Source organism: Hylobates moloch, unplaced genomic scaffold (genome assembly GCF_009828535.3).
Source record: "Hylobates moloch isolate HMO894 unplaced genomic scaffold, HMol_V3 SCAFFOLD_11, whole genome shotgun sequence".
Classification (NCBI taxonomy): domain Eukaryota; kingdom Metazoa; phylum Chordata; class Mammalia; order Primates; family Hylobatidae; genus Hylobates; species Hylobates moloch.
The window spans coordinates 25,422,124-25,434,513 of record NW_026652286.1 but is presented as its reverse complement, the minus strand read 5'-3'; the positions used below and the strand labels follow the sequence as shown (position 1 = coordinate 25,434,513).

The 12,390-nt window shown below is 34.0% G+C and overlaps 1 protein-coding gene across 2 annotated transcripts in view; it reads left to right on the top strand.

Annotated features, from left to right (window-relative positions):
- The window catches only part of ANO5 (anoctamin 5), an 88,565-nt gene that overhangs the window by 52,057 nt on the left and 24,118 nt on the right, over window positions 1-12,390 (top strand). For both annotated transcript variants that reach the window (XM_032166402.3, XM_032166401.3), the window contains exons 9-12: window positions 6,168-6,302; window positions 6,672-6,777; window positions 6,882-6,942; window positions 11,281-11,432. In XM_032166402.3, coding sequence (XP_032022293.1) covers window positions 6,168-6,302; window positions 6,672-6,777; window positions 6,882-6,942; window positions 11,281-11,432 — 454 coding nt within the window. The remainder of the gene's footprint in view (window positions 1-6,167; window positions 6,303-6,671; window positions 6,778-6,881; window positions 6,943-11,280; window positions 11,433-12,390) is intronic.

The following is a 12,390-nucleotide window of genomic DNA, read 5'->3' as shown; positions in this document are numbered from 1 at the left end:
AAGCCATGTCTGGTGGTAAAAAATTATCTCAGAATTTGCTTGTCTGAGAAGAATTGTATTTCTCCTTCACTTATGAAGCTTAGTCTGATGAGATATGAAATTCTTGGTTAGAATTTCTTTTCTTTAAGGATGCTACAAATAGGCTTCCGATCTCTTCTGGCTTGTAAGATTTCTGCTGACAGGTCTGCTGCTAGCCTGATGGGCTTCCATTTGGATGTAATCTGACCCTTCTCTCTAGCTGCCTTTAAATTTTTTTGTCCGTGTTGAACTTGGTGAATCTGATGACTATGTGCCTTGGGGATATAGTGTCTCATCAGCGTTCTCTATCTTTCTTAAATTTGTCTATCAATTTCTGGTGAGATTGGGGACATTTTTATAGACTATATCCTCAAATATTTTTTCCAGGTTGTTTACTTTCCTGTCTCAGGAATGCCAATAAGTCATACGTCTGGTCTCTATATAATCCTAAATTTCTTGGAGGTTTTGTTCTTTTTTTTTTTTTAACTTTTGTCTGGCTCAGTTGATTTGAAGAACTGGTTTTTGAGCTCTGAGGTGCTTTCCTCAGCTTGGTCTATCTATTCTGCTGTTAATGCTTCCTATTGTATTATAAAATCCTTGTAGTGATTGCTTCCATTCCAGAAGTTCAGTTTTGTTTTTTCCTAAAATGGCTATTTTATCTTTCAGCTCTTAGATTGTTTTACTGGATTCCTGGATTACTGGATTGGGTTTTAACTTTCTCTTCAATCTCGATGAGTGTCCTTTCCATCTAGATTCTGAATTCTATGTCTGTCATTTCTGTCGTTACCATCTAGTTAAGAACCATTGCTGAGGAGCTCATTTGGAGGTAAGGGGACACTGACTTTTTGAATTTCCAGAGTTCTTGCACTGAATCTTTCTTGCCTGAGAGGGCTGGTGTTCCACTAATTGTAGCATAAGTTGAGTATAGTCAATTGGCTTCATTACTGGGTGCTTTCAGAGAGCCAAGGCTCTGTACAGGGTCTTTATTTGTGGCTGGATTCTTGCCTTGGGTTTCACAGTTTTGTATATTGGCAGAAATGTTTTCAGTGTTGTAATTTGGGCTACTATCCAGTAGATGGCACTTAGGAGTAAGAGCCAACAGATAGGCTCAGCCTCGCAGCGCTTCAGTATTTCTGCCTATTCACAGCAGTGCTCTGTGGTGGGGTGAAAAGAGAGATGACCCTCTCTCCTTGCTCCTGTGCTTCGGCATCCTGGGGGAGACCCCTCTGATCACTGGCACTGTGTCTGTGTTTCGTTTGTTACTTGCTAATTTCAGTATTACTTCTGATGTGATCTGATATGATTTATAATTTGCTCTACTTATCTCTGGAGTTCAATCAATTTTTGTTTTATATCTTTCCACTCTTCTCTATTCGTTTTTTTAGTTTTTATATTTCTGGGGTTTTCTTGTATCAGCAAATATTTATTTGAGAAGAGTTCACTCTGTTTTAAGGTTTTTATTACAGTATTATTCGATTCCATGTTATTTGGGGAGAATTATCAGACTAAATTATTTACTTAGCATTTTCTGATTTTGTTTTTGTTTTGCATGTTTTTTTATGGATGTGGCCTACTTATTTCAATTTGTTTTTAATTTATGAACAGAGTTTCTAGCACTAGAGTGCCCTTCTCTGTTAGTCCATCACACATTCTCAACATGTTGTCTGTAGACACCTTTTCTGCAGTGTTAAAAATGTCATTTTCATCATTGTGTGCCTGTGTTTTGACTGTGGCTCATCACATGAGGTCAGGGGTAGCATTTTCTACTTGTGGCATCATGTCAGCACTGAAAAAGTTTCAGATTTTGGAGAATTTTGTGTTTCAAATTTTCAGATAAGGGATGCTCAACCTGGTGAATGGGAGTGAGGGAGAATCTGTTTCTGCGTGTGCTGGACCTGAAGCTTCCTGTGAGTGTCAGAGCTGTGGGCACCCATCTTCCCTTACCCTGCGAAGCCTATTTCTTTCATTTCTACAAGATTCCAACTCTCCTCTCTTATTTTCTTTTTTCTGTTTACTGACACTCCTCCAAGGAGTACCAGTATTCTCTTTGTATCTGATTCTTCTCAAGAAATATTGCTTATCTCAGGCTGCCACTTCCAGTCTCACTCTTTTCAGATCCTTTCTTATAGATTATAAATGACCAAATCCCAACATATATTCTGCATTAGGGCATTTAGTTAAACTTTTCTCTAGGGTTATTTTAGCTGTGTTTCTTTATATTTTCCACCCTACTTTACATTTTTCCCCTATAATTTCTTAAACATCTTCACCTCTCTTCTGTGTCTTAGATTTGTAGCAGCAGGTGTTGAAGTTGTTTCTATTTCCTTACTTACAGGTAATTTGAGGATCGTGATTTTCTCTGTCATGATACTGAAGGCCTGTGTTGGGTTTGGGTGTTTTTCCTCTCCTTGTTGATTTCATGGGTTTTAGTAAAGGTTTTGTGGGTAGACTTGATAAAAGTTAAAATATTCTTAAAATAGAAAGAAATTTGCCTGTAATCTCACCACTTTGGAAGGCCAAGGCAGGCAGATCACTTTAGGTCAGGAGTTTGAGATGACCCTGGTCAACATGGTGAAACCCCGTCTCTACTTAAAAAAATAATAATAATAATAATACAAAATTTACCCCAGCGTGGTGGCACACACAACTGTAATCTCAGCTACTTTGGAGGCTGAGGCAGGAGAATTGCTTGAACCTGGGAAACGGATGTTGCAATGAGCCGAGATCGCACCACTACCCTCCAGCCTAGCACAACAGAGTGAGACCCTGCTTCAAAAAAAAAAAAAAAAGCAAAAAAGAAAAGAAAGAATTTATTCATAGATGCATAAGTACAATTTACACATTTCTTTTAATGAGACTTTATTAAGCATCACTACATATCAAGCAAGGTACTGTGCCTACAAAGATAATCAGATGGTGGTTTCCTAACATGAATTTGTTTGCAGGAACACACACGAATGCACATTAGTTACAGCACAGTAATACTCCAAACAAAATACAGAGGGAAAAGCACCTATCTTCATGACAACCTCTAGGAAAGCTTCACAGTGCTTTTGAACTATGTCTTGAAAGATAAGTAGCAGTATGGTAGGGAAAGAAGTTAGGTAAGAATATCTCAGGCAAAGAGAACACACAAGAGCATTGTGTGTTTAGTTCATGTAGGAGTGTCGGCAAAGGAGATTTGAATGTTTACCAGGAACAAAATCCTGAAGAACAATGCTGAAGTAAAAAGATGAAGCTTTGAAGGAAGAAAAGGATATTGCTCAATTTTTACTTTAGAAACATCATTTTATTGGAAACAAAAGATAATTTAGATGAATATAAGATTGAACTCAGGGAAGTAAGGAGGCTGTTAAAATTGTCCAGCAATAAATTTTGGAGGTCTTTTCAAGGCATTGACAACAGGAAGGAGAGGAGACTATGAATTAGAAAAAATATTTTTATGACAGAATTCATTGGACCTAATGGATTATTGGATATGGAGGACAAAAATAAGGAAGACAGAATGATAGGGTGTCTAGAAAGAGATACAGTTTATAGGAATCTGAGTTCCTAGCTTTCACATATTTTATGTTACCTCTATACCAACCATCACTTTAATGTCCAGATATCTGGAAGTGGTTTTTCTGCCTTTTGAGCACAGATAATTTTGTCACATTAGATAATATTTTTAGGGAAAATGGCAATGCTAAGATTGAAAAAAATGGGCTGATAGAGCATATAAAATTGAAGACTGATCACTGGCACATCAGCTCTATCAGCTCTTTTTTTTTCCTTCCAGCTTACACTTCAGGTAATTTTGTTTTTTGATATCCATATGTTGTATGTTAATGCTTAGAAACAAAATTGAAATACTGCCACATACTAAATAGCATAGACTAAATATATGTGTGGTACAGATAATGTTATTACAATGTGAGGATAATACTGAAGCTAAGTTTCTCAAATGTTTATGGATTCATTATAAAAATAAATCATTTTAGAAAAAAAGTTTGCATTGATTGATTTATCAAGATTGTATTCAATTTAATTCTGTCATCATTCTTTTGATTATTTACTATGTCTTCAACTAAATATTACATCTTGGAAATACAAAATGAGAGCAGTCCCCTCACACAGTATCTAACACACATCTACCTATCAGATGCTATGTTAAATGGTGCAGTGCCACAGATCAGTTGAAAGTCTAATAAGTAAAATAGACAGGTTAAAAATGATCATAGATTTAAATATATGGCATATTTTTCTAAAAAATAATACGCAAAAGAAGGCTCTCCCTATATTTGAGCTTTTATAGAGTGTCTCACATTATTAGATTTCTCTTATTTTCTTAGTTATGTCTAATAAGATAGTTTAAGTTAAATATTAAATGTGATTTCAATAATGTATACATTTTTACCATATTGCAAATCTAAGAAATATCTCTTGCTGTCTAAGATCCTGAAAGATTATTTAGTTGTTAATCTGTTACTGTTAGATACCCAAGTCCAAAGTTTAGTAAAATAATTTGTATATTTCCACATGTAATAAATACTTAACCTGATATCATTTAGTAAATTCTCAGCAGTTGCTTTTTTTGACAGGTTTGGAGTTCTTGAGGGATTTTATTTTTTATGCTCAAGGAATAAGAATTGTGACAATTGAAAAGGAGAAAAAAGTAGTACTTTAAAACTAAGGTTGTTGAAATATCCAGTTTCCTTATGAATTCTTAAAGAATTTTTAAATTAAGGCTATAGCAATAATGTTGATATTATATTTCTAATAACATTGATTCTGCAATTTTTAAAACATTAAAAATTAGACATGGTTAACAGTAAATTTCATAAAATATATTTTTGTACTTTTCTGATTTTGATGTTATATACTATTGCAATAATTTCTACATTTTTCAGCAAAAAACCGGGAGAAACGAAGTTCATTCACTCTGAGTAAGCTAAGGAAGTTGCGAATGGCAGATTAACAAGGGAATATTATAGCATTATAATTTAATTTCAAGTTTATAGTGATCTGGAAAACCAAATTAGGGAAGTTAACAATGCAAACTGTTCATCATCACTGAAAAGAATGAAAAAGACAGGATAAGCAGAAAGATGCCTACTAATGTTAAGAGTGCTGAAATATGAAGAATGGGAGGTTCAATAAAGTTAATATTGAATATGATAAATCTATTTTAAAATCTCCTTGAGAAAAAATGTTTATAACCTTTATGTTCAGATATGTGTTCTTGTTGAGCATATATAGAAATTACAATTTAATATTAAGTACTTTCACAGAATCATATGGCATACTACTAGAACACAAAAGATATCACATCTTTCTGCCTAGGAAACCGTGGAAAGACTCACAGATTTGGTGAGCTGGGATCTATATGAATAAGGAGGAAGATTAATCAGGTTAAACAACAACAACAAGAAAACCTGACTTTCTGAGGAGCAGAGAACTACTTTCTCTCATTCCTAAATGGGTACTCAGTTAAAAACAAAACACTTGGTTGTGAGAATTAAAAGTTTGTGCCAATAAGTGCTGTCACTTTTCAATTCTTTGAAAGCCAAGAGCTGAGCTGCATATTACATAGAATTTTTGCTAAAGTAGTCATGTTTAATTCCTTAGCCTGCTACGTATGTCACAATCCTGTAAACATCCAAGATTCAAAGTTGGAGAAAGATGGAAATGTATACCTACAATGTGGTCAGAGAAATGTTTTCAGTTTTAGAGAAATAAAGCAAAAGTCCATGCAGATTTTGGATATGGTTTTGATTTGTTAAGTTCATTCCTAGAAATTACATTGCAGAATATTCTGTAGTTTATTTAAAAACCATTTAAATTATCTTTATAATATGGAGGCTTTCCAAATTATCTTATTCAAATTTTAAATTTAAATTCCATTTAATTGGCTCTCTACTTATATCTGTTATCCCTTTAAATCCTTATATCAGTCCTTGCACTATGGAATAAGCAGTATCTTGTGTTAAAACATGATAATGATATGGAAACTGAAGTTTAGAGAGTTGAGTAACTGCACCAAAATTACATGTCTAGAAAGCAATGGAGCCAAAATTAGAATATATGCCTGTCTGAATACAAAATCAAGGCTCTCTGGACTGTAACATTCTTCCATATTCTGATTCTGTTTTTACTCTTTTTCACAGGAATTATTATGGAGAAAAAATTGGTATCTATTTTGTCTTTCTTGGATTTTACACAGAAATGCTATTCTTTGCAGCTGTAGTTGGCTTAGCTTGTTTTATTTATGGTTTATTATCAATGGAACATAACACAAGCAGGTAAGTGCACCTGAGTTGCCCAGATAGAAAAAACGTCTTTATCTTGTGCCAAATGAAGCTGTTGTTATTATTTCCGGGGCGTTTCCTTCAGAATGTTTCCTTATAGCAGCAGATAATTGATATTTTCCAAAAACTACTCAAACATAGCAGTCGCCTCTCACCTGGTGCTTTATGGAAAATCTGTTTTTAAAGATGGGCTCTGAAAAGTCTGCTCCTCAAAGCGTGACTTGACCCACTATAGAAATTGCTGCTTGATTGCCCCTTCTGTTATATGTGAGAAGTTATATAAGTAGTTGTTCTAATAAGAACAGCTTGTACTTTTACCTAAACAACTATCACTTTTCAATAACTTGGCTGCTCCTCTTGCAGCACTGAAATCTGTGACCCTGAGATTGGTGGTCAGATGATCATGTGCCCACTCTGTGATCAAGTGTGTGATTATTGGAGACTAAATAGTACGTGTTTGGCTTCAAAGGTATGTATGCATTGTAATAGGTTGAAAAGACTTGGAATTTCCCTCCTTTTTATTACATTTAGTACTAAATTATCTTTGTGATATTGTTATTTTTATTTTTACAGTTCTCCCATTTGTTTGATAATGAGTCAACAGTGTTCTTTGCAATATTCATGGGAATTTGGGGTGAGTAAATAGTCCCATAAAGAAACAGCTTTCTTCCGATTAATGTGTTGTTTTGCCTCCATATAATATATGACAGATGAAATATCTTACATACCAAATGTGGTTTTAGATCATTGTGTCTTTGTTGGCATTAATACACTGATGGAGTGCATATTAGCAGCTATTAGTTCTTGGTCCACAAAGGTATCTATTAAACATCAGCTCATTTCTCTAAGAGACAACATAATTTTTGAAACATCAAATGTATTAATTTCCCACTGTCTTTCAGTGCCATGTTAAAAACAGCCTCAAAAAGTACTTAATTCAGGAGAGACTAAACAAATATTTTGTGGCTGGAGGATATTGAGTCGTATACAAACTGGAACAAAGATTAAAAACTTGAGGACTAAGGAACATTTGTGAGTCTAAATTGTCTAGTTATAGTTTCCATTTCCACATTCATTCATTAAAAATCCTTCATATAAAATGGAATTTCCCTTAACTTTGAAAATGCCCAGGACTTCATATTTTAACTATTTCAGTTGGAAAGTTAAAGTGTCATGAAATTTTTCCTATCATCAGCAAGGAAAATATTTTCTGTAAGAATAACTTTGTTAGAAGAGACCTAAAGACTGGTCTAAAATATATCACAAAACTTGGAGTTACTAGGTGTAAATTAGACATTTTTCCCAATTAAAAAACACCTCTAACAAACACAAACATGTGCCATTCAAAACTGGGCAAGGGCAGCCAGGCACGGTGGCTTACGCCTGTAATCCCAGCACTTTGGGAGGCCGAGGCGAGCAGATCACGAGGTCAGGAGATCAAGACTACCCTGGCTAACACAGTGAAACCCCATCTCTACTAAAAAATACCAAAAAAAATAAGCCAGGCGTGGTGGCGGGTGCCTGTAGTCCCAGCTACCTGGGAGGCTGAGGCAGGAGAATGGCATGAACCCAGGAGGCTGAGCTTGCAGTGAGCTGAGATCGTGCCACTGCACTCCAGCCTGGGCGACAGTGCGAGACTCCGTCTCAAGAAAAAAAAAAAAGTGGGCAAGGGCTGCATTATCCAGGCAAATAAAATCAAAATTTGTAGGTATGTGTGCAAAGCAGAGGGATTTATGGCTTTCTCTCATTTCTGCTTGGCTGCTGTGGTCTGAAGAGAGCAGCCTAGATTCAAAGAGAGAACAAAGAATCGAGAAATCTTATTAATGGTTTAATAGCAACCCCAGTTTTTGTAAGTTGTAGTATATACATCCATTTTTCATGAGGCTGCCAAATCCTGCCTCTCATTACTTGGAATCGAAAATGAATGATAGGTGCATGATTAAAACAAATGCATTGTGAGAATTTTCCATTGTTTCCTTTGAGAGAGATTGTGCACCAACACCTGCCTTATATTACATCATAAATAGAGAAGTGGGTGTGTGTGGAGCACCCTACAGCACTATTTGCAGTTACTTGATCACAAGTGAGACTGATCACGTTTTTAATATTTACTGACCATTGGCTCTCCTTGATGTTTGAAGTATTTAAATTTTTTTATAATTCACATGTGCTTTTGTATAATAAGCACAGTAATCCTTTGTCTGCCACATAAATTGCAAATATTTTTTTCAGTTTGTAATTTACATTTGATCTCATTCGTAATCAATGGACATTTTAATATATATTACTGGTCATAAAACTTTCCTTATGGTTTTTCTTGTTTTTGTGTTTCTTTAGAAAACGTTCCCCACTGAGAGAGAATGTAAGATGTTCACCTAGGTTTTATTTCAGAAATTTAGTGACTTCATTTTATTTATACTTTAATATAATTCAGCAACTAGTTTTTAAAGTTTCTACCCTGGAACAGGTACTCTTCGAGGCAATAGGAATTTAAATATGCACATACATGGTCCTTGATTGTAAGACACATTTTGAGTGTACATGCCTCCATGATTGTAATTGTGTATAAGCCAGGCTCGTCACTAGATTACTTGCTCCTTTAGGACAAACACCATGGCTTTCATCTCCATAGTTCCAGGGCTAGGCGTATGGTATGTATTCAAATATATGTTGAATAAGTGAATAATTTAAATGCTAATTGTATTCCTTCTTAAAAATGAAAAAGGTCAAGTCCTATTTAGGCACAATCTATAAGGCCCAAACCAAGGGTCCCTTTAATTTCCTGAAATCCTTTTCAGGGAATATGTGAATCCTGTGATTCCTATATACTTATAATCACAAAAGTCTGTAGAAATCATGGGAACAATTTTGTTTTTAGTCCACATCATTTCTCTTTCCTTACAGTACTCTTTTTGCTAACTATTTTGTACCATCATTAATTTATCTCACAATCCCATCTATGTTGGCCAGCTTTCTTATTTCTACTTCAGCATTAACAAACTTTGAGACAAAAAATTTTAAATGCTTAGTGTTTTTAAAAGTTTTAGCAGTATGTATATGACATCCAATCTCTTGCATAGCCACAGTAACCAAATACTGCTTCTAAAATTAATGGTAGTTGTTCTATTGTAGTGTAAACAAACAAGCAAATATTAAAGTGTTTAATAGTACCAAGTTCATGAAACTGTTCTCCCTGCTAACAATGTATCTACTGAATAAAGCAGTAATGAAATGAACAGAGTAAAAGTTTCTGCCTCATGAAATTCACAACCAATATTAAATGATAGAATGAATAAGTGAATGAAATATAACCTGCTGTTAAGAAAGTTACAATCTAATTGGGATAGAATCTGAAGTCTACTTTCGTAGAAGTGCATTGTAAATGCTAAGGGAGTACAGAGGAGGGCTGAATTACTTTTTGACTGGAGGAGTTATATGAGGTATCTAAAATAGCCAAACTCATGGAATCAAAGAGTGGAATTGTGGTTACCAGGGGCTGTACAATTAGGAAATGAGCACTTACTAATCAATAAGCATACTTTAAAGTTTCAATTAAGCAAGATGAATAAGGTCTGTACAACATTGTACTATGGTCCACAATAATTAATTGTACACTTTACAATTGTTGAGTGGTTAGTCTACTGTGTTCTTCCCACTTAATAAATGTTTAAATATTTCTTTAAAGTTTAAATAATGAGCAAAGGAAAACATAAGCCAATGTATACATGAGCAAATAAACAAACAAAAAACCAACAGTCAGATGATAGGTATATTTGCACTGGAAAAATATATTTTGGAAGCTGAGAGAGCAATTAGATGACTGTAATGATAAAAATATAATTAGGATTTTTAAAAATGTGTGGATATCATCCATAGTTCCTTACATTATTTAAAAGGTAGAGAGTGAGCCAGAAAGTTGAATCTTTTACACATGGTAAAATTATGAGTTAATATTGGATGCGTTAGTATTCTCTTCCTAAGTATATCCCAATAGAAAGGTATGTATATGCCCATCAATAGATATGTACAAGAATGTTCACAGCAGCACTGTGTGTAATAGCAGGTATCTGGAAACAACTCAAATGTCTGTCAGCCCAAGAATATATAACCAGAATTGCAATTTAACCATAGAGTCGAACACTATGCAGCAATGAAAATAAATGAATTTTCACTGCACACAGCAACAAAGTTGAACCAAAAAAAAAAAAAAAGCTTGACACAAAAAAATATCAGTTGTGTATCATTTATGTAAATCCATTTGTAATGGAATAGTTTTTATATTGGTGCTGATTATATTGGTATATTTATTTTGTGATTTTTTTAATTGTACATTTATATTTTATGTATTATTCTATAAATATATATTCTTCAATTGAAAGTTGATAATTCCAGCACTTGGGGGGCTGAGGTGGAAGGATCACTAGAAGCCGGGAGTTCGAGACCAGCCTGGGTGACGGAAGGAAACTCAAATAAAGACATAAAAAGAAAGCTGAAGTTTTGTGTGTATATATAGTATGTGTACTTTAAAAAAGAGAGTAATTGTGCTGGAGATTGGCTCTTATGCTTCCTAGGTATATTTCCCTAAGCCTGAGAAAGCAGTAGAATGACTTGAATGATTTCAATAAAAGATACATGCAAAAAATTACTTCAGTGTTAATAAAAAGCTAAGTTCAAATATTACTTCAAATTATCTGAATGAAGGAAGATATTAATATGTCTGAAAAAAATTCTTGCTTGGACCACTGACCAAGAAATTAATTTAAATTTTTGTATGAGTTGTTTTTCGGTGTATTATTGTATACACAATATTATGCCAACATTAATAATTGATGAAGTTTTAATCAAACACAACAGCGAAAGAATAGCCACCTGAAACATGTGAACCATCCTGCAACCAAAGTAATTAAAGGGAAAAGTTGAAAAAGTTTTTAACTTTTTTATATCTTTTTTTTATATATTTATTTACCTATAGTCACCTTATTTTTGGAGTTTTGGAAACAACGTCAAGCCAGACTGGAATATGAGTGGGACCTGGTGGACTTTGAAGAGGAACAGCAGCAGCTTCAGCTGAGACCAGAATTTGAAGCTATGTGTAAACACAGGAAATTGAATGCAGTGACTAAGGTAGACTAGAAAACTGTGAAACGGACAGCATATCTCAATAGACACACTGCTATAGGTTTCTTCTCATATAATCATAGTTTAATTTGCCTTTAAAATATTCTGCAACATATAAATCACATAAACTTCTTTACTTGTTTCTAATATACATACATGTATATAAATGTATATATATGAAAATTTTCAAACACTTTCAAATGTAGATAGAAAAGTGTAATCAACTACATGGATGAACCCATCACTCAGAATCAATCGTTTTTAATTCACGGACAATCTTGTTTCATTCACACTCATACTCTTTTGTGTCACTAAATTATTTGGAAACAAATCCAAGGCATAATAACATTAAACTAAGTGTGAAAAGGAAAATAGTGTGTATGCTGTGGGCTTTGTATATAAATGTACAGACATTGAAATGATGCTAAGTGATATATAAAAATTAAAATAATATTTATATTAAGATCGAGGTCTTATATTTTATTAGACTAACTTTTCTTCACATGGCCCCTTTTAATTGATTATATTGAGAATCATTGTATTGGTGTGTGGGGGAAGAAGTCTACATATTAGAATGCTTAGCTGACAAACCAGCTATACGTTCTTGACTGAGTTGTTTAACTTTTTGGTACCTCACTTTTTTCATGTGAAAATGGAAGTGCTTTGCCTTTAAAGACCAGAATCTTGGTTACATATTTTTTGAGCCCCTATCTTTCCATAATCTACAATCACTGTGTTTCCTGCTGCTATTTAAAAGAGAATAATATGTGTCCCAAATACATTCTCTTCAGTAGAATTCCCTGTTCTCTTCAGAAAATTATTCTCGCAGTATAACATTTAAAATTATTTTCACCATTTAGGCATTCACTAAACAATTACTAAATTTCATTGAAAGATCATGAAAACATCTCAAAATATCATGAAAACATCTCAGAAAATACATTAACAATGTGGGTGGCAGTTT